The sequence below is a fragment of the Diceros bicornis genome, chromosome 31 (genome assembly GCF_020826845.1).
Source record: "Diceros bicornis minor isolate mBicDic1 chromosome 31, mDicBic1.mat.cur, whole genome shotgun sequence".
Taxonomy (NCBI): Eukaryota; Metazoa; Chordata; class Mammalia; order Perissodactyla; family Rhinocerotidae; genus Diceros; species Diceros bicornis.
The window spans coordinates 7,650,467-7,671,592 of record NC_080770.1 but is presented as its reverse complement, the minus strand read 5'-3'; the positions used below and the strand labels follow the sequence as shown (position 1 = coordinate 7,671,592).

General features: G+C 62.1%; 1 protein-coding gene across 3 annotated transcripts; it reads right to left on the bottom strand.

Annotated features, from left to right (window-relative positions):
- Positions 1 to 23: 23 nt before the first annotated feature.
- LTBP3 (latent transforming growth factor beta binding protein 3) lies at positions 24 to 17,623 on the bottom strand. 3 transcript variants are annotated; one of them, XM_058526428.1, is made up of 28 exons: positions 16,798 to 17,623; positions 13,534 to 13,863; positions 13,186 to 13,388; positions 12,896 to 13,001; positions 12,626 to 12,718; positions 12,328 to 12,450; positions 11,700 to 11,858; positions 11,428 to 11,613; positions 10,869 to 10,885; positions 10,720 to 10,792; positions 10,443 to 10,541; positions 8,429 to 8,554; positions 8,213 to 8,344; positions 7,964 to 8,092; positions 7,600 to 7,722; positions 7,210 to 7,332; positions 4,257 to 4,379; positions 3,893 to 4,012; positions 2,897 to 3,025; positions 2,440 to 2,607; positions 2,168 to 2,251; positions 1,817 to 1,945; positions 1,589 to 1,726; positions 1,351 to 1,491; positions 1,042 to 1,203; positions 871 to 951; positions 653 to 784; positions 24 to 516 (listed from the first exon to the last, which is right to left on the bottom strand). In XM_058526428.1, the coding sequence occupies exons 1-28, from the start codon at positions 17,114 to 17,116 to the stop codon at positions 365 to 367; spliced, it is 3,900 nt and encodes a 1,299-aa protein (XP_058382411.1). In that variant the 5' UTR covers positions 17,117 to 17,623; the 3' UTR covers positions 24 to 364. The 3 variants fall into 3 exon arrangements, with proteins under 3 accessions (XP_058382411.1, XP_058382412.1, XP_058382413.1); XM_058526429.1 differs by having other exon boundaries at positions 11,700 to 11,855; XM_058526430.1 differs by lacking the exon at positions 1,351 to 1,491 and having other exon boundaries at positions 16,798 to 17,622.
- Positions 17,624 to 21,126: the final 3,503 nt, after the last annotated feature.

Sequence of the window (21,126 nt, the reverse complement as noted above, 5' to 3'; positions counted from 1 at the left end):
GGCTCAGTGTAGCCCCTCCGAGGAGGCTGGGGGCTGGCGCTGCCCTGCGGAGGCCGTGCCCACCACAGACGTGAACATCAACTTGTTTCGAAAGCCAAGAGTAAACTGGCACGATCCGATTTATCAGTTTCTAGGAGACGCCCTCTGGGAGGAAGGCCGGCAGCGCCAGAGACCCAACATCCGCCCCTGAACTGGGCAGAGCCCGTATGGGCGCCCTCGGAGCACGGGGCGCGGGAAGGGGTCTGCGGGCCCGAGGCTGCCTGGGTCCGAGCCCTGAGTCGGGGCAGAAGCGACAGGCCGAGCTCGCCCCGAGCGTCGGGCGGAAACCCCACGGTGACGGCCGAGGTCCGGGCCGAGGGCGGCGTCAGCGGCGGCGCTGGGGCACGCAGGCCCCGTGCGGGCGGCTGCGCGCGAAGCCAGCTTTGCAGACGCAGCGGAAGGAACCGCTCGTGTTCACGCAGCGCTCGCTCTTGCACAGCAGCCCGCGCTGGTTCAGCTCTCGGCACTCGTCGATGTCTGGAGGTGCGGGTGACAGGTGCGGACGTCGCGACGGCGCCGGAGCCGCGCAGCCCCCTTAGCTTCCGGTCCCGGCGGGTTCCCCAGGGCCCCGCCCCCGCGGCCCGCCCCGCCCCGCCCCCGCGGCCTGGCTCACCGACGCAGCGCGCGCGGGAGGCGTCGAGCTGGAAGCCGCCGGGACACTCGCACACGGCGCCGCCGGGCCGCGGCACGCAGCGGCCGCTCACGCAGCGGCACTCGTCCGAATCCTCCTCCGAGCTGTCCTCTTCTGCGGCGGCCGGGAGAATACAGAGGTCAACACCCCCACCAGCGGAGGCCGCGGACTCCGCCTCCGTCCCCTCCCGCTGCACTCACCTCGCGGGGGCTTCCCCAGCAGCAGGGGGCTCGCGTCCCAGAAGGAATTGCTCTCACTCTGCGACGTCGGGCACTGGGACCCTGGGAGGGGCGGGGCGGTCAGCGACGCCGATGCACTCGGGCTCCCGCCCCCAAACTCCCTCCCGGCCAACCGCTCTCGGGCCGGCTCACCGGCGCCGCGCGGCGGGCACGGGCGGCACTGGGCGCCCCAACCGCGGCCCTGGCGACAGCAGCAGTCGTCGAAGGTGAGAGCGGGCCCGGCCAGGGGCCCCGCGCACATGCCGTCCTCTCCGCGCTGGCCCCAGCACACGTCCCGCCGCTCCGGGGCACGCTCTGCGGAGGGGAACCCGGCTTCAGGGAGGAGCCCGAGACAGAGACCACCCGTCCCCGCTCCAACCCACCCGCGCGGGGCCTGCGTCCCCGGTGCTCCACATAGCGGACTGGGCCCTGGAGTCGGCCCGGGACGACGCTCGCCCTCACCAGCCGGGCTCTCGGGGAGCTGGCAGTCGCGGCCAGAGGGCCCGGGCACCCAGGGCGGGCGGCACTCGCAGCGGTAGGAGCCCGGCAGGTTGACGCAGCGGCCAGGGCGGCAGGCTGCCGGGTCCTGGCACTCGTCCACGTCTAGGGGCAGCGAGGGGATGGGAGGGGGTGGCGGTCACAGCTCGGCCCGGGCCCCCGTCCCCTTTCTGTGTCCCCAGCCGGCAGGTCCGGGCCTCACCCATCTCCTCCGGGCTCAGACACTGGCGCTGCGCCGGGCTGTACTCGGCCGGGGGCGTGCAGGCGCAGCGGTAGCCGCCGCGCGTGTTCTCACACACTCCGTTCCGGCAGTTGGACTCATCCAGGCACTCGTCCACGTCTGCGGGGAGGACAGGCGCGAGAGGTAGGAACCGGCCCGGGGTCGGGAGCTTGTGCTGTCTCCCGACCGCTTTCCCACGGCCGCACTCACCCACGCACTCCAGCAGGTTGCCGTCGTAGTAGAAGCCTTGCTTGCAGTAGCACTCGTAGCCAGGCTGCGTATTCACGCACTTGCCCTCCTTGCAGATCTCCGCCCCGAACAATATGCACTCGTCGATGTCTGTGGAGTGACCAGCCGGGCCACTCAGGCCCCGCAGCGGGGAAGTGTGGGCGGGGCTTACCGCGGGAGGGGAGCAAACCCAGTGACGCGACGCTGACGTGAGAGTGATGGGGCGGGGCTTACTGGAGGGGCGGGGCTTACGCCAGCGCCCGCAACTGACCTAGCAAGCTCACGCGGGATCGCGGTCCAAACCTCGGGGGACGGAGCTGTGTTGGGGCTTACCACGGTGGGCGGGGATGCCGTAGTTGACAATGTTGTTGTCCTGGGTGTAGCCCTTCCCGTCCGGGCAGAGGCTGTGGAACTCAGCTATGGAAGAGAGCGGACGTGGGGAAGGAAGGAGGCAGGGCTGAGCGCGTGCGTGCTGGCCGTCGGCCTCAGGTCGGAGCACTCCGCCTCATCTCCCACCTACCCAGGGACGGGCCGTTCCCCCCAATCCATGTCCAAATGAAGAAACTGAGGCTCTGGGAAGGGAAAGGGCCTGCCTGGCTCCTGACCTGAGCTGTAGACTGGGCAGGGATAGATCTCGCAGTGGTCTCCCCAGCCAGCCCCCAGCGAGCAGCAGCACTCCTGCTGGGTGACATTGGTGGCCAGTACACTGTCGCAGAACACCGTGTCATCGAAGTTAAGGTAGCACTCCTTCTTGTGGTGGGGCTGCTCCACCTCTGAGGGGAGGGGAGGGCAGGTCGCGGTCCTGCAGATGGTCTGCCTGTCCGAGCTGCCCACCAACCTCATCCCTCTGCTCCCCCCATTCCCCACATTCCCTGGCTCCCCTCACTGCCCTGTGAGAGCCAACCCCCATCCTCAATGTGGCATTCAAGGCCCTCCTGCAAAGTCTGGCCCCAGCGGACTCTCCCAGGCAAAATTCCGGGGGGTGAGACCAAGATACATCTCTGAACCCCAGCTGCAGCTCAGGGTTGTCTGGTCTGAAGAGGGAGCCGGGAGGGCACTCACCCTCACAGCCATGCTGGTCCTGGGTGGGCGTGAAGCCCTCATCACAGACGCACACGTAGGAGCCCTGCAGGTTCTCGCAGGCCCCGTGGGGCAGACAGAGGCCCGGGTCCTGGCTGCACTCATCTATGTCTGCAGGAGCGAAGGGAGCAGGAAGAGTTGCTCAGAGGGAAACCGGCCCCTCTTTCCCTGGGGGGGGTGCCTCAAGGGCCTCACATAAGTTCAGATCCTGAGTTTCCACTTTGATTTCAAAGTACACACAACAGGAAGTCCACTCCTGTCTGTCTGTGCATGCGGGGAGATGTGTGCACATTCACTGCATTATCCTTTATAAAGCCTTCAGTGGCTCCTGCTGACCACAGAATGAAGTCCTAGCTCTCAGCTCGGCATTGGAGGACTTTCAGCTTGGCCTCCCAATATTTTTAAGTCTCATCACCGTTTACTCCAAACCACCAACACCCTCAACTCTATGTTACGGCACAGGTGTCTACTGTTCCCTCGAAACACAACTGGCTCCTTCCAGATTGCTGTGCTTTGCAAATACTGTTCTTCAGGTGTGGAATACCATCCCATGCTTTTGTCTGCTTAGGGACCTATTTATGCTTAAGTTCCAATTCAACTGTCACCTCTCTGTTGCAATTAGTCACCAGTCCAGACCTCTTCTGGCACCCAGCACTCTGAACTGTTAAGAATTAATTTACACATCAGCCTCCCCTAGCTGGGAGCCCTGGGTCATTGCTCAATAGCTAGTACACAGTACAGAACCTGGCCAATAGCAGATTCTCAGTAAACTCTTGCTGGATGTGTGCATGTAAGGGTGAGTTGGCACATAGTGAGCACCACCTAATTACTGTCATTATTACTGTTACTGTTATTTAGGTGAAGGGGTGGAGGGATGAGTGAGTGGGTGGATGGATGGAAAGACAATCAACAATGTGTCTAGGAGATTACCGCTCCCTGCCAGTCCTCCTCAGGAGCTCTCAGCCAGTGCCCGCATACCTTGGCACTTCCTGCCGCCTACCAGCCGATGTCCCTGGGGACAGAGACATCGGTAGGAGCCATTGGTGTTGATGCAGTCGCCCCCAATGCAGGCTGCAGGGAAGTCACACTCATCAATGTCTGTAGGGGATAAAAAAGGTGGAAACTCAGGGGCTGACCCCACTCCCACAGCCCGAGGCTGTCAAGGCTTCCCGCAGAGTCCTGGGTCAGGCCCACACCCCATGCCCCACCTCGGGTCTGGATGGGGGCTGGGCATGGGAGTGCCTGGCTTGTTGACAGGTGGCCCCTGGGCTTGGGGCCCCGGCAGTGGAAGTCCTGGGGTAGGGAGGAACAAGTCAGCCCCCCAGCTCTCAGCCCCCCTCACCCTCACAGCGGCTCCGGTCCCTGGACAGATGGTAGCCAGAGAGGCACTGACACTGGAAGGAGCCTGGCGTGTTGGTGCAGATGCCGTTGTCACACACGTCGCCAGTCTCACACTCATCCACATCTGCAGGGCACAGGGGTTGTCAGAGGGCCAGGATGGGGTGGTCTCTGGCCTCTGCTACCTTTTTCCGACTCCTGCCCACGGCCTGGAGCACCAGAGCTGAGGCCAGTACAGCTCGAGAAAAGCATGGACCCTCACCTCACTTCCGTGTGGCACACCATGACCTGGTGGCCAGGCCAGGTGCTGCCAGGGGCCCTGGGCCATGTCTGATTCCAAAGAGCTCAAGCCTCCCCATCTTCCATCCATCCTCACCAAACAAGAGGCCACTTCTGCATTGCTTCTTCCCATCCTGCCCTGGGCTTTTGCCCCAGCTGCTTGCATCGCTGCTCTCGCCCTTCCTCCACCTGCCATGGCTCCCTTTCTTCCCATGTAAACAAGCTTCCCCATGTCTTTGTCCTTCTCACAGAATAATTTCTTCTGCTTGTGCAGTAAAGGATCTTGGCTCTGCCCTGAGAGCACACTTCTCTGCAGTCCTTCCTAGTGGGAGCTGGTCCTCGCCCAACCCCAGGCCTTTCCAAACCACGCTCTTCCTCTGAGGAGCTCTTGCCCCCATGCCAGCCTCCACCTCCTCTACCGCTGTCAGCACGCACTTCCTAGTCCCTCTCCCTCTGTCCTCCTCCCCATCCGAGGAGTTTTCAACATCCGTGTGGACAGCCGGGCCCAGCCTCTGACCCTACATTCCTTGATCCCTTGGTTTCTAGGACCTTCACCTCAATTCTAGCCACTCACTCTCAGGACAGGGGGCTGGGATCGGCCCCTCCTCGGGCCTCTCAGATGTTGCTTCCTGCCCCCTGCCTCTGCTGTTCTCCAGGCCCCACTCCACCTTCTCTCACAGGGACCCGTGAACACCTCTCCTTCCTCCTCACTGGGCTGGCAAAATCAGACTCGGCCTGCCTCTCGGTCTCCGGATCCTGGGACTGAAGGGGGGCTGGAGGCAGCCGCCAAGCTGAGCACACTGGGCCACGGCCACTTCCTCTGGCCTCCGGCAGCCAGATCCTCAGCGTGGCCAGCACCACCCTCTCCCCATTCTTTCAAGCCTAGACTCCTGGAAAGCCCCTTGGCAGCTCCCATGCCCTTGGGCAGTTCCTGACTTCTACTGTTCTCCTCAAGTCCCCTACTCAACTCGGGCCCTTCACTGTTTATTGAGAGAATTAAGGGTCATCTCCTTTAACCTCCTGAAAATCATTATCTACATCCATTCCTCTCTTGCTCCCATTAGAACAAAAGACGTCCCTTCTCCTGTCCATGGCTCCTCTCCAGCTGCCCCTATCATCCCTTTGCCCACTTTCCTGGCATCTCCTCCTCGGCATACAGACCTAAACCCCACTCCGGTGACCCCGGGTCTCGCTCTTCCTCACTTGCTGCCTGCATCTCCTGGCCTCCTGTCATGCCACAGAAGCCACCCTGCCAAGGCCCCTAGGGACCTTCTCATCTCCCCAGTCAGTTCCCCTATTTCCCAAGAACCTCTCTAGTGCATTTAGCTCATCCTCCTCTGCCATGGAAGTCTCCCTTCTCTGGCTTCTTAGCTGGTGCTCCCTGGACCCTCCCCCCCATCTCCCGCCCTCTGCTGATGTGGCAGTGTCCACGGACTCTGCCAAGGCTCCCCACACTGGACCCCCTTCCTTGGCTGAGCAGGCACACCCCAAAGCTCCACAGCCCCCACGGTCCACAGCTCCAGGTGCAAGTATCTGGCCCAAGGCTTCCAATCCGTATGGCCCACCCTCTGCTGGCATCTCCAGCTGAGAGGCGCACAGGGACCACCCACTCAACTTGTCCAACATGAAACTAAGTGTCTTCCTTCTCAAACATGCCCCACCCCTGGGGACCCTATCCCAGTGAGCAGCACCATCCACTGAGTCACCCAAACTGGAAGCCTGGAGGGTCCCTCCCCTCTCCCTCACCTGGACATCCAGTTAACAAGCCCAGGTAATTTACTATGCTATTTCTCTAATATCACAGCATCTCATGACCATCCTGAGGCCGCTACTCTCATCACATCTCGTCCACCATCATCTCTGTCTCGGGTCTCTCCAACAGACCTCCCAGCCACTCTCCACATGACATTAGGGAACCTTCTAAAGCAAATGGTGCATCCTGTCACTCTTGCCCTTAAAAATGCTTCCGGTGCTTCCTAACACCCTCAGGATGAAGCTCAACCTCCTGGGCAGGGCTTAGGGGGTCCTCCAGGGAGTGGAGGACCTCCCCCTCACCAGCCAGCTTCGGCCTCCATCCCCTGCTTATACCTTACAGCTCCCTGCACACTCCGTGCTGTTTTTCACCCCTGAATCCTCTGGTGCTGAGCCCTCTTCCTGGCATGCTGTTCCCTTTCATCTATCTTTGCTTGGCGAATTCCTGTTGATCCTTTAAGACAATTCAGACCTCCCCTCCTCAGAGGAGGGGAGGAGGGGAGAAGCACCCAAACTCCATCCAGGCGTACCACCCTGCGCTCTAGGGTCTGTGTCTAATGTTCCCCAGTTTCTCTGAATCCCAGCCCACCTCTGGGTGCATAAGAAACACTAGTGCAGGGGAGACTACTAACATCCCCTCCCCCGTTCTTTTATATATATTTTTTTCTTCAAACTTAAGTAACATGCTTTGCAAACACAGCTTCAATCCTTGCCTCCTAAGCCCGTTCCTACGTAGGAATTCTGGCGGCCCCTTCCTCTGTCAAGTTCGCTGAGAAAATAAGTGAATGGATCAGGGAACTGGGGACGGAGGGTGGTGTGTGAATTAGCTACCTCCTGCCCACCTGTCTGACAGACGGGGTGACCCAATCCCCATCTTCGGTGCGTGAGTGGGTGGCAGGTGGCATGGGGGGAGGGCTGGAGCTCACCCAGGCAACTGCGGCCATCCGGCGCGGGCGCGTAGCCCTGGGCGCACGTGCAGCGGAAGGAGCCCGGGAGGTTCTCGCACCAGCCGGGCGAGCAGGGGTTCCCCTCGGCGCACTCGTTCACGTCTGCGGTGGAGAAGGCTCACCTAGGACTCTGCCCCATCGGATGGTGCACCGTGCCGGGGTGGGGGGGTCCCCTCCACCGGGAATGGGGGGACCTCTACTCCCGGGAGGCCCCGCCCTCGAGGCGACGCTCACCGCCAGGAGCCCCGCCCCCGCCCCATCCTTTGCCCGACTCGGCCCCACCGCGGGGGCTACTCCAGGACGGGCCCCGCCCCCTTGCCGCCAAAGCCCCGCCCTTTACCCTATCCGGGACCCAGGCCCCGCCCTCACCGCGGCAGGCCCCGCCCCCCTGGCTGCGGTAGCCGGGCAGACAGGCAATGCACTTGAAGCTCCCAGGTTTGTTCTCGCATCTGCTATCCGGGCAGGTGCTAGGGTCCCGGCACTCGTCGATGTCTGCACGGGAGGGAGAAAAGGAGGACACGTTTGGGGACATTGTGGCCGGCCGTGCGCTCAAGGTCCTCGGCAGGGCCTCCTTCCGTCACAGATCAACAAGGAGAACCGAGCCCTCTGGGATCCCTGCGAGCTCCCGGCGTAGAGCTGGGCAGAGACAGGACTCCAGGCCCCCCGCCCCCACCCGAGGTCGAGGGACAGCTGAGGACCCTTCCCACGGCCGTCTGGACGGGGTCTCCCCCACCTTCGCACACGGGCGGTCGGGAGGCTTTGAGCCGGTAGCCGGGGTAGCAGTTGCACTTGTAGTGGCCGGGGAAGTTGAGGCAGAAGCCGCCGTCGCCGCACAGGTGGGGCTTGGCGCACTCGTTCAGGTCTGAGCAGGAGGAAGGGGGTGCGAGGGGAGTGCAAGGGGCGGCGGAGGGGATGACACCGCGGCCGGGAGGGGAGCCCCGCATCCACTAGACCCAGCGCCTCCCGGCCCGGCCGCGCTCACCCACGCACGAGCGCCCCCCGGCGCCCACGTGCAGGCGGTAGCCGCGGTTGCAGTGGCAGTTGTAGGAGCCGCCCGTGTTCATGCAGATGCCCCTGCCGGCGCCGCACGGCTCCGCCTCGCACTCGTTCACGTCTGAGAAGGATGCGCGGGCGAGGAGACGTCAGAGCGGGGTGCGGAGCCAGGGCTGCCCCCGGGCCACCCACCCGCCGCGCTCACCCACGCAGTAGCGGTGCTGCGGGTGCGACCGGTAGCCCGGGTTGCAATGGCAGGAGTAGTCCGAGGGGCCCGGGACGCACTCTCCGTGGCCACAGATGTTCTGGTTCAGTCGGCACTCGTCTGTCTCTGCGGGTGGGGGCCAGGGCAGGGGGCTGAGCAGGGAGTACTCACTTTCTGCCACGTCCCCAGGGCAGACCTCCATACCCCATTCCCAATGACCCCAACACCTGAGCCTGGTCACACCATGACCTCAGGGCCCTGTACACTCATCCTCCAGTCCTAGGATATCCTACACCTTCACCAAGATAGCCCCAATATTACCACCCCAGGTTGCCCCAAACCATAACTCCAGGTGCCTGATGGCCTCATCTCAATTCCAGGACCTCTGAAACTTCTGTCCCCACTCACTATACCCTGACCCCAGTCACCCCCAACCCAACCACATCCCCTCCGGGCCCCTCAGTCATCCCAATACCCCTACCCAAGGGGTTCTGAAACCCCCTTCTCCCCAGTCACCTCAATACCTTAAACTCTGCAGCCTCAGTCACGCCAATATTCTCTAGCCCAGTGACCCCAACACCTCTTAACTCAGGCACCTGGGCCCCCCATTCCAGAATGGCTGATTACCTCTCCCTCCCCAGGCAGGCAGGAGCCGTTTTCCTGGGAATCCTGGCTGCCCCATGCTGTGCATAGGTGGTCAGATCCAGGAACCCCCCTCACCCTCTCTGTCGCAGTCCCAGGTCTCCCTGCCTCCTACTTCTCCCTCCTTTTGGTCTCCCTCCTACATCCCCCCACCCCCAACAATGCAACCCAGGCCTTGATGCTGAACTCTGCCCCCCCACAAACACACGTGGCCAGTGGGCTTTTGCAGGCTGTTCTCTTTGCCTCCAGGGCCTCTTCCTAGGTGTCCCTAACACCTCCTCCTCTGAGAAGCCACCCAGGGGCCTCTTCCTCCACATTCCCACAGACCCCAAGGCTGTCACTGGGTGGTCCTAGCCTCCAGGGCAGCCACCTTCCACTCGACCCCCAGGGGCATATCTAGGCTCCGGGTTTCAATCAGGCTGGCAGCTCCCTTGTGGCTTTGGAGTCCACACAACATGGGTTTGAATCTGGCTCACCTGTGTGACCTGGGGCAAGTTACCTGACCTCTCTGAGCCCCAGTTTTCTCACCAGGAAATGAGGCTAACAGTGCCCACTTCACAGAGTATGAGAAGCTTAAATGATATTTAGTCTGTAAAACTCTTCAGTCAGTGCCTGGCACAGGGTGATGGCTCAGCCATAGCTAGCAATTATGATGATGCCCAAAACCCTGCAGACACTTGCCACAGCCTTTGGGATCAAACCCAAGCCTCTTAACAAGGCTCCATGCACCCGCCCTCCCCTAGTTCAGAAACACTGATCTGTGTGTGGTTTCTCCCTCCTCCTTCGGGCCTTTGCCCAAACTTCACTTGGAATGTTCTTTTCCCCAATCTGCATGCCCATTCCTCCCCCACTTCTCCTCGTTAATTTCTAACAATCTTTAAAGCTCTGCTCGGGAAGTCTTCTCTCATCACCACCCCACCTATTATCACAACCCCCAGACCTCCTTCCTTCTTCTGATTTATTTTTTTCAGCTTTTATGAGACATACTAGATTTTTACTTATTGACCTGTTTGTCTGTCTACTCGGCAAGGACAAGGGATTTCTGTCTGTTTTGTTTACTACTGTATCCCTAGCACATGACAGTGCCCGGCACACAGGAGGTGCTCAATAATTATTTGTTGAATGAATGAATGAATGAATGAATGCTTTCAGACTGAGCTGACCACCATAATACCCAGATCATTTGAGGGCAGAGTGGGGTTTCTGCCGCACACCGAGGCTTCCCCAGAGCCCAGCCCAGGGCCTGGCACACAGTAAGTCCTGGATAAGTGTTAGCGCTCTCGAATGACTGGAAGGCGGGGTAGAGAAGAAGGAAAAAACTGCTATGGGGGCGTGGCTTAGCCAGGGCGTGGCCTAAGTGGGCGGGTCTCACCTGTAACTTGAGTAGGGGCGATCTCCACGGCACTGCGGGACGGCGGCAAGTCGGGCAGGAACCAGCGCATGGTGGGCGGCGAGGGCCGGGAGATCAGCTCTGCGGGCGGCAGCGCACAACCGTCAGGGGATGAGAAGGGTGGGAGGGCCGCCCGTCTCTCTGCAGCTCATCGGCCGAAAACGTCACACCCAGCTTCAGCGCCCCCTGGTGCCTAGGTTGGGAACTTCCCCCCGCAGTGACAGCCCTGGAGGACTGGTCCCTTCAGTGCCCAGCTCACCAGGGTAGGGCCGGGCCGGAGACGTGGTGGCGGTCGGGTGGCTCTGCTGCGCTGCCTGCTCCTCGATCACTGGCTGCGGGTGACAGCAGCATCAGCCATCTGTGTGTCCTTCGCCTCCCCGCCCTTCCCGCCTGGGCTCTCATACTCACTGAGTCTGTGCTCACCCCTAGAAGGGAAGAAGGGCGGGCCATTAGGTGTTGGGCTGGGAGAACGGAGTCAAGTCTGGGGTCGGCAGTTGGGTGTTTGTGGTTAGGGTCTCTAGGAGTTCAACGATCATGTCTCTGGGTCAAGTGTCAAGGGTTAGATCCTGGGGTCAGGGAGTCTTTCCATCACAGGTCAGGGGAGCAATGGTTGGACAAGGTCCTTGGGTTACAGAACAGGGGTTAGGTTATAGCTAGGGTCAAATCCCTGGGTCAGGGGTCAGATCCAGAGGCAGCATCTGGGCTGGATCAATGCCCTGGTCTGGAAATCAAAGTGGTTCCCAGGATCAGAGGATTGGATCTGGAGGGTCAGATCCTGTTGATCAGGGGTCAAATCGTGGGGTTACAACCTCGCTTAGGGGTCAGAGGGTCAGCTCTGGGGGTCAGTGGTTAGCTCAGGGATTACGAGTTAGAAGTTAGACTCTGAGATCATATCTGTGGATCGGGGTGAAGAGGTCAGATCTAGGGCTTCAGCATCTGTCAGGAAACAGAAGGGGTCAGGCCAGACCTCTCTCTTCCTCTGCATCCTCAGGCGGCGGTGCCCGGCTGGGGCTCTCAGGGAGCTGCTGAGGCTTGGGGGGCCCGTCGGGGTGCAGGAAAAGAGAAAAGTCGCTTTCGCCCTGAATGGTGAGTGTCTGGTGGGAGGTGAGGATGTGGTACCCCTTCCCAGCTGGACAGATCTCCTTGAAGGCAGCTGCGGCCAGAGCAAAGGGCAGAGAAGTCAGCATAGCCTGGACAAGCACACAGACAGCCCTGCGGCCCCACGCGCCCCAGGCTCACCGGTGCCGTCAGCCGGGCAGCGCTGGCACCTGGCACCCCAGGCTTTGCCGACGCTGCAGCAGCAGAGCTGGCGGGTGAGGCGTGTGGTCAGTGGGTGCTGGCACTGGTGCTCGGGGCTCACGAGGCGGAAGCACAGGCTCTTCTCCTCCGGCTTGTCTGCTGCAGGAGCCAGTGGTGGGCATGGGCATCGGGGCCTGAACACTGCCCATGTCCTCTTCCCAGCTGCTCCAGACCTTGCCTCTCTGGCCCAGACAAGCTGTGATCCTCATGTGGCCCCTGACTCCGTATGACCCTGAATCTGTGTTACTCTGACCTCATGTGATCCCGGAAACCTCTCTGACCACTGACACCTTGACCCTGGATTCTAGCTGCTCTAGACTTTATCCCTTCTATCCATCAAGCCTGTGATCTCATATGACCCTGACTCCACATAATCCCTGATCCCATGTGACCTCCACCCCCAGATCTCATCTGACTCCTGACCCCACTGATGCCTGGTCCTATCTGTTCTCGGCCTCACTCCTCCTGCAGTCAACCTTTGACCACACTCTGACCTCTGATCCTTACTGCTTGGAGCCTTACCCCTCCCACCCATGACTTGTGACCTCCCAGGGTCCCCCAGTCTCACCAATGCACTGTGTGCGGGAGGGGCCCAAGCTATGGCCAGGTGGGCAGACGCAGCGATAGGAGCCAGGGTTGTTGAGGCAGTCACCATGGCGACACATGCCTGGCATCGCGCACTCGTTGATGTCTGTGGTAAGCAGGAGTTTGGTCCCTCCAGTCTGGGGCCATAGGGTGACAGCAAGCTGCTCCAAGAACCTCAGGGTCCTGCCCCAGCCCTGCCTCCTCCCTCACCCACCTGGGGACCTCCTCCAGTGACAAGTGGCCTGCCCCTCCAGCCCCCAGAATCTCCTGGCCGGCCGTACCCTGGCAGTGGGTGCTGTTGAGCCTCTTGTAGCCCTGGGGGCAGTCGGCGCCCACCTCCCCACGTACAGGGCCTGGCTTCTGCACCCCTGTGTCTGCAGAGAGAGGAGAGCGTGGCAGGGGAGGACACTGGGGGACTGCAGGGAGGGAAGGGAGGGCACTGGGATGCTGAGAGGAATCTGGTGGGCAGGGAGAGGCTCAAGCTGCATGAGGCTGGGACCCCCCGCTGCAGGGCTGGGAGCGGTGGGGGGTCCCTGGGCCCAGGCACTCACACTGCAGCTGGGGGCACTTGTGGCACTTGCTCTGGCCCCAGGCGGTGCCGATGCTCCCGCAGCAGTCTTCCTGCTTGGTGAGGCCAGGGAGGGGATTGCTGCCACACTAGGGGGAGGAGGATGGGCAGGGTCACAGAGCGCCCAGCCCCCACCGGCCTCCCTCCTGAGGCCCTTTTCCTCCTCCCGCACTCAGCTTGCGGACCCCGGTTTGGAGCAATCCCTATGAGCTGGGACAGGGCAGCCCCGAGGGACGGAAGGGCCGGTCCAGCGGGGACTGTGGATTCACTCACTGGCTGCTTGGGCAGCGTGTCCTGGAAGCAGCGGCCCAGGGGCTTCTGGGTGGGTGGCCGGGGGTGCGGGGGCTTGGGGTGCGGCAGCAGGTGCTGGGAGGGGGCCGGGCCCTCAGCGTTGGGCCCCTCGATGCGGTGCACTTGGACGGAGGCCTCGGGCGGGTGGTGGACACGCACGTTCACCACGGGGGGCGGGGCCTGCACTGGGGGGCGGGGCACGGTGGCCTCAGGGCTGCCCCGCACCGCGGGCGGCAGTGCGGAGCTCCTCCAGGGCTGGCCTCCGCCTGGGTGCCGCCATCCCAGTGCCCCCCCACCTCGGCTTCCCCGGGTTTGCCCGACACCCGGTACCTTCCGCTGAGATCTGGCCTGGCCCGAGGGGCACCAGGAAGGCCGCGTGCTGGGCCGGGGGGCCCTCCCCGGGCCCCGGCGGATCGGCGATCACCTGGACCGCGTAGATGGCGTGCTTGCTGGCCACAGACTCGCCCTCCGGAGCCAGGGGCGGCAGCGCGCCTGTGGACAGGGCCCCGGCCCGGCCCAGCCCAGGGCCTGAGCCGCCGGTGCCCCCGCCAGCTCCTCCGGCGGGCACCTGGCAGAAGCGACCGGTGAAGTCCGGGGGACACAGGCACTGGTTTCGCGAGGAGCACTGGCCGCCGTTCATGCAGGGCAGAGGGCACACCACTGGGGAGGGGAGGTGGATCAGGGCCCAGGCCGACGCCCACCTGCAACCCCCAGGCCCAGCCCCTCACCCACATCCTGTCTCTGTCCCCCTCCTCCCTACTTCCTTGCCACCCACTGGTGCTGCCCTCCTTGGGAAGCTGGTGTTTGTAACACATCACATGCACAGAGAAACTGCCCTCTGGGTCCCCCAACATCCTGCTACCCATGTTGGCTTCTGGAGTCTTGTCTTGGACTTAAATCTTAGGTAGGAGGCCATGTGCCAGCTGTGTGGCCCTGAGCAAGTCACTTCCCCTCGCTGTGCCTCAGTGTCCTCATCTGTGGGGATGTTGTGTTTATTACCTGAGGTAGTGCCTGCACAAATGCTTAGCACAGTGTCTGGTACACAGACGGTGCTTAATAAGTAGTCGTAAATGATGACGATGATGGAATAGCCTTTCCCTCCTCTGGCTTTCCCTTCTGGCCTTTCTTGGGAATCCAATCTCTATCTGGTGCTTCCTCCTAACTTCTCCCCCTGATTCAGGCCTCAGCCCTCTCTGGGCTCTCCCCTTCTCCCTCCCTCTGTCTTGCCATCCCAGGGCCCACACCTCACCACTGCCATCTCTAGCTACACCTCTCCGGGACCTCTCTTGGGCACCTCCACACCATCAGAAATCAGCATCCTGCCTCCCCACCTCCTTGGACCTTGGATCACCACTGGGAATCCCTGCCTGCCCCGGTCATTCATAGCTGAGCCTCCAGGCTCCATCTCTCCTGCTCCCACCCGCCCAGTTCCGGCCTCTGTACTGTCTAATGAATCCATCTTCCCTCCTCCCCATGCCCTGTGTGCCTCTCCCCGCCGTCCCCATCCCAGCACCCCCAAAGAAACCTGCCGCAGGCAAAGCCCTGGCAGAACCACACCCCTGCTCACACTTGCTTCCTTGCCGGGACTTTTAAGGCTCTCCATGGCCCAGAACAAATCTTTCAGCCCATCCCCCTCTGCGTTTTCCAGGCGCACCCCATGCCCCAGGGCTCATCTCCCTCCTCCTGCCAACATGCCCCATCTGCCGCCATGGCTTCATCATGCCATTCCCGCCACCTCAGAGCCCTGTTCCCTCATCTCTACATATTCAAATCTTATCCTTCCAGGCTCAGCTTCTCTCCCAGGAAGGGAAGCTTTCCTCATATCCCACCCACCCCTGTTCCCTCTCCTGAGTTACCACCCTCTGCCCCCAGGGCACTCTGGCACTTGACTTCGTTATATTTCTGTCTGTCTCCCACACCATAAAGCGTGCTTTGGAGGGCAGGGCCGGGGCTGCCTCAGCCCTGGGTCCCAAAGGAGGTGCAGGGAGAATAAATGGAGTGACTGAGAGGATGGGACCTGTGTCTTTCTGTCACACACGCTCACATCCGACATCCAGACTTGGGGTCCTGAGCTCACGCACCAGCCCCAGCCCCTCTCCTGCCTGCCCCATGGCTGCCCTCACTTCCCAGGATGGGAAGGTGGGGGTGCTGCTCTCCTGGACACCCGAAGGGCCTCAGAGGGACAGCCCACATCCATCGCCATCAGGGCCTGGCTAAGAGCATCCCAGCCCAGCCCATCCTGCTGGGCTTCTTGGGGCCAGGACTCTCAGGGCAGAAGGGCAGGATCCTCTCCTTCCTGCCTCCCAGTGAGTCACCCATAGCGGTGAGGGTGACCTCCCAGTGACACCCGCCCACTGTGGCCTGGGCACTGAGCCTGGGGGATGTGGGCAGCACGGATGGAGACAGCAGCCGGGGTAGGATAGCCAGGGGGCCTGGGAGACCGGGCCCACATACACTCACACGCACAGTCATCTCGTCACACACACACATGCACAGACTCATTCTGACACCAACACAGGCTCACATAAACACTCCCATAGTGACTGGAGACACGCACCCAAGACAACACAAAGAAATATGTACTTAATGACAGTGTGCCACTCTAAAGCCCATGCACGCCCCGTGTGTGTGCCATGGCACACACACATGTCTCATGAGACCTGGGAACCACATCTGTCGGTGGGCTTCCTTAGGTCTGTGAGTGGCTATGTGAGTACAGGAATGTGTAAGAGGGGCTGTTTCGCTGGTGCCATCCTGGGCCCGGCCTAATTACCCTGTCCGGGAGAGTAATTACTGCTGGGACACCTCCCCCAGCCTGGGCCACAGGGCCCTGGGGGAGGAGAGCTGAGCCCCAGGCCTGGCCCTTTGAAGAAAGATGCTGGGGAAGGGGGATCTCCCGGCGGAACTGGGGAGTCATAAGAGCTTGCTGGGGGGAGACTCTGAGGCAGAGCAGTTGAGAGCTTATACGGGAGGGACAGAGGGGGCACCAGGAAAAGGGGGGACGGAGGACCCAAACCAGCCCCTACCTCCAGGCCTGCACCCTGCTCTGCTTGTTAGGCCTCAAACCCCTCCCCTCGCAGACCTTGCCAGTAACTAACTCCCTCACCCCTAGCCCTGCCCTCAGCTCCTCCTCCCAGAGAATGCAGGTGTCTCCCCCTGGCAGGCCCTACTGTAGATATTTTTTTAAAGACTTTTCCTGTTTCTTCCAGCAGATCTGTTTCTCAGGGGAATATTTATCCCTTCTCTGAGACCTCCTGCCCCCAGCTGCCATCCCTCAAAAGACCTGTGTGCTGACCCTGTCTCAGAACCCAGCACCTTCCTAGGGCCTGGGTCATCCAGGACCCCAGCAAACCCCACGCCTTAGGCCTCAGCCCTAACCCAGAGCTGTGAAGTCCTGGGGTCCTGCCGCCCCCCCAGTTCTGGCCCCAGGACTCCAGCCTCCCAAGCCCCCTGATGCCCGTGGGGCCCCAGGCCCCGGGAGCTCTGCTCTCTGTACCCCTGGTCCTCAGGGTCATGTGGCCTCCTCTGCCATGCATCCTGCTTGTCCTGGTGCCTGCCGTCCCCGCTTCCCCCAACCGTGCCCCCGGCCCTCACCCACGCGGAAGCCGGAGCCCGTGAGCGTGTCGGTGCTGTGGCCGTTCTCTCCGATGAGCGTCATGTTGGAGCCCTGCTGACAACTGTCCCGACACTGGCCCTTGAGACAGGTCCGCTTGCAGATCACGGGCGCAAAGACCACCTTGAAGCGCTCGCGGGCTAGCGCCCCGCCCCCGCCGGCGCCCCGCTCGCCCGCCGGCCCCCCCTCGGCCCCGCCGCCCGGGCCCAGCAGCAGCAGCAGCAGCAGCGCCAGCCCCGCCGCCCCCGCCCCGCGCATCTCAGGGGCCGGGCCGCCAGCAGCCCCGCGGGGCCCGGGCATCCGGGGCCGCAGGACCCGGGGGGCGCGCCCGGGCGGGGGCTATGGTCCCGGCGCCCGAGGCGGGGAGCAAGCCGGGGGCCCGGGACAGGGGTAGAGAGGGCAGCGAGGGAGGGAGAGGCACGGAGGAAGCGCGCGGGCAGGGGACAGCAGGCGGGGGCCCGGTGAGAGGCGAGAGATGGAGGCTGGATTGCGGGGAGCCCAGAAACTTCCACCGGCCCGGGAAGGAGCCCAGCCACTAGCCGGGCCGGGGGCCTGCGGAGGCCCCAAACTGCGGCCGGAGCGAGGAGGCCAGAGCAAGTCGAGGCGGAGAGGAGGAGCGAGGGGGAGGAAGGCCAGCGGCCGGCCCCTGCGCGCCTCCCCCGGCCGGGCTGGGCTCGCGGCCGCCGGGAAGCAGGGAGCGCGCGGGGCGGACGCAGGGAGAAGTGAGCAGTTGTTTTCCCTGGCGGGAGCGCGGCGCGGCGGCGGCGAGGGGGCTGGGACGCTGGCCCCGGGCCAGGGAGACAGCTTTTTTCTGCTGCAAGCGTCGTCGCCGCCGCCCGGAGCAGCGAGGGTGTGCGGGCGGGTGGAGGCCGGGGGGCGGGGGGAGGCCGGGGGAAGGCCGAGGTGGGGGGGAGCCGGCTCCACCCCAGATGCCCGCCCCCGCCGGAACCCGCCGCCGCCGCCGCGCGGGGCCCTGTCCAGAGGGCCCTCACCTGGGACCGCCGGGCGGCCCGCAGATTCCTCCGGGCGGGGCGGGGAGGCCGGCCCAGACCTCTGCCCGCCGCATCAAAGCGGGAAACCGAGGCCGGGGAGGAAGACGGGCCTCGCCGGGGTCGCGCGGACGATGGGGGGCCAGGTGGGACTGGAAGCCAGGCCCTCAGCCCTTCCCCAGCCTCCCTTGCGCATGGAGGGGTCTTACCCCTCTCCCCCGCCAAAGTCATTTCTTATCAGTACTGGTCCTCCACTCCTCTCTGGGGAGAGGACTCAAGGAGTGGGCACCCTTGGGCCAGGGGCTCAGCCAGGTGCCAGGAAAAACCGTGGGTCCAGAAGAAGAACAGAAAGAACAAAGCTGGAAACCCAGCTTCCCTGCCAAGCCCCCTCTAAATGGCTTCCTGGTGCCCACCGTGCCTCCCCCCTTCGCCTTGTCTGGCCCTGCTGGCGGGCCTGGCTCTGGGACTCAGACACTCGAATCGCCAAGGTCTGAGCTCAGGGCCTGGCCCCCTTCCCAGGCTAACAGCCGGGAGGAGGGGGGTGCTGCTTGAGGGCCCAGGGGGCTGGGGAGGGGCACAGCAGGGCCCCAGGGCAGGGGTTGGCAGGGGCTGAGGAGGGGCCTTCAGTTTGGTCAAGGCTGGAGAGGAGCCAGGCCTGTCCCCTGGTCTGGAAGGGAGGCCCTGGGGGGCTGCAGTGTCATGGGGCCCAGGCCATAGGGAGGGGGCCTGGCCAGGAGACCCCAGGATTCAGTCACTGACTCAGAACTCAGCAGGGGGTGGGTGTGACCAGGATACATCCAGAGCAGGACAGTGCCAAATCAGGGTGGCACCAAACCCTCGCCTGTTGGGCACTAGGGGTGGCAGTCTGGCTGAGGGGTGGGGGTGGGTTAGGGACTTACCTTCAGGTAGACCTGTGCAGGGAACTCACGGTTTTTACATTGCAGGTGGACTCATTTGGGGGGACTGAGGGAGACCCTTTAGTGGAGCTCCAGCCGGAATTGCTCAGGGGCCGGGTTCATATAGCCTGGTGTTGCAGGGGTGGGGTGGGGGGATCCCATGTCCCCAGGGGACCCCTGAGTCTGGAATCCAGGAGAGGGTGTGAGGGGCAGCCCCGCCCACTCTCAGAACTGGGGTCACACTGAGGCTGGGGATAATGCTGAGTGCTTACCACCTGCCAAGGGTAGGGCTGAGCATTCGACAGTCATTTTTTCCTCACCCTCATCTGAACCTGACCCTCCTCTGGCCAGAACAGGCTGTGGCTCACCTTGGAACACAACACAAACAGACCAGGGCTGGAATCTTAATCTCTTCAAGGCTCAGTTTTCTTTCTTTCTTTCTTTCTTTCTTTTTTTTTTTGTGAGGAAGATTAGCCCTGAGCTAACATCTGTTGCCAATCCTCCTCTTTTTGCTGAGGAAAATTGGCCCTGGGCTAACATCCGTGCCCATCTTCCTCTACTTTATATGTGGGACACCTGCCACAGCATGGCTTGACAAGTGGTGTGTATGTTCGGGCCTGGGATCCGAACCTGCGAGCCCCGGGCTGTCAAAGCAGAGCACGCAGAACACGCAGAACCCAACCACTACGCCACCGGGCTGGCCCCTAAGGCTCAGTTTTCTCACCTGTGAGATGGGGATCTGTTCATTCAACAAACTGAGAACCTGCCACATGCCACGCTCTTGCTAACAAACAGAACCAACCCCTGGCCTCCTGGAGCTTCTGTCCTGGAGGAGACAGACGTGACAAATCAGTTCACATATGTCTGTGGCTACAACAGAAGTCAGTGCTGTGACAGAGAAGAGCTGGGTGCTAGGAGCAAGGGCAATGGTGGGACCTGGAGGTCCAGGAAGCCCTTCTGACAAAGGGACTTCTAAGCCAGAAGCTGGAGAAGGAGCAGGACGCAGCAGGGTGCACAGCCGGCCAGCCGAAGGGAAGCTTGTAGGAGGCCGGAGGGATTGAGGGGACTGTGATGCAGAGACCATTTATGAAGGGGCACACAGAGTTGAGAAATGGGAAAGAGAGTCAGTTCTTGTAGGAACTGAGAGGAGGCCAGCAGAGCAACAGGGTGAGAGGGGGGAGAGCAGCCAGAGGTGGGAGGCCACAGGGAGGAATTGGGGTTTTATTTTCATTGCGATGGGACTGTATCAGGGTGCTGTTGCCATCCTCCCAGGAGGGATGATGTAGCTTGGATGTGCTGGAGATGTATTTGGGAGGTGGACTCTGGAGACTGGGTTTTGGAGGGTACCAGAGAGGCATGTGGCGCGAATGGCTCCCAGGTTTCTGGCCTACATCCCTGAGTGGGCAAGGAAGGTAATAGAAGAGAGGAGGACACGAGGAAGGGTCTGAGCACTGTTTGGGGCCTGCTGAGTTTGAGATGCTTGTGTCATCCAAGTGGAGACGTCTCAACCCCGGGGGTCTGGAGCTCAGACGGGACGTCTGGCCTGGAGACAATGACTCGGCGCCCTCAACATACAGGGACATTTAGGGTCATGGAAAGGATGGGCTCAGCTCAGGGGAGAAGAGGGCCGGGGGCAAACCTGGGAGGTCACCACTCCCAGGTCAGGGGGAGAAGGCAGAGGCAGAAGTGACTCAGAAGGAGCAGCTGGAGGGAGCAGAAAGGAAAACCAGGAGTGTGATACAGAAGAGCCAAGGGGAGAGAGTGGGAGGAGGGTGTGGCCAACAGTGTCTGATGCTGCTGAGAGTAGGATGGGGGTAATGACAGCCCTGCTTTAGGGGCTGCTGAGGGGACTCAGTGACATGGAGCAGTGATAGCAAGCACCCCGCCCTGTGCGTGGCCCCTACTGAGTGCCCCACAGATGTTACTTATTGTCATCGCCAAACTCCTGGTGCTCATCGGGGTCCCAGCAGGAAAGAGAGGGCACCGTCATGCCAGTGATGGAGGGGACTAGAATGGAGAAACTGTTTACAAAGGGCTGAGGGGACCACCACGGCTGGTGGAGCCCTGGGACTAGCAACAGAGGCAGGCCTGAGCCCCGCTGAAGAGACTAGAAGAGAGAGCCATGACCCATTAACCTAACCGCGGCCAGCAGCGCTGGAGCTGCAGGAGTGGGCTGCCCCACAAGAGCTGTGGCTTCAGCAGAGACCTGCAGCTCCTGTCCACCGGCGGCCTGCAGGAACGGAGCTGGACAGCTAAAAATTACCCTCGTCTCCTGTCCAGCTGGGCCTCCCAGGAGCTGAACCCTAAAGGAAGTCTGAGGGCATAGGAGCCTGGGGGGTGCAGCTCCTGAGGTTAGCCTTGTGGCACAGAGCCGAGGGGACAAGGACGCAGGGTGGATCTTCAGGGCAGACTGTGACAATCCAAC

Excerpts from the sequence above, each read along its gene's own strand:
- LTBP3 (XM_058526428.1), bottom strand. The coding sequence starts at position 17,116 with ATGCCCGGGCCCCGCGGGGCTGCTGGCGGCCCGGCCCCTGAGATGCGC. Across the intron at positions 2,608-2,896 it reads GGACCAGCATGGCTGTGAGG|AGGTGGAGCAGCCCCACCAC; the intron begins GTGAGTGCCCTC and ends CCCTCCCCTCAG. Across the intron at positions 517-652 it reads CTCCCGCGCGCGCTGCGTCG|ACATCGACGAGTGCCGAGAG; the intron begins GTGAGCCAGGCC and ends CCGCACCTCCAG.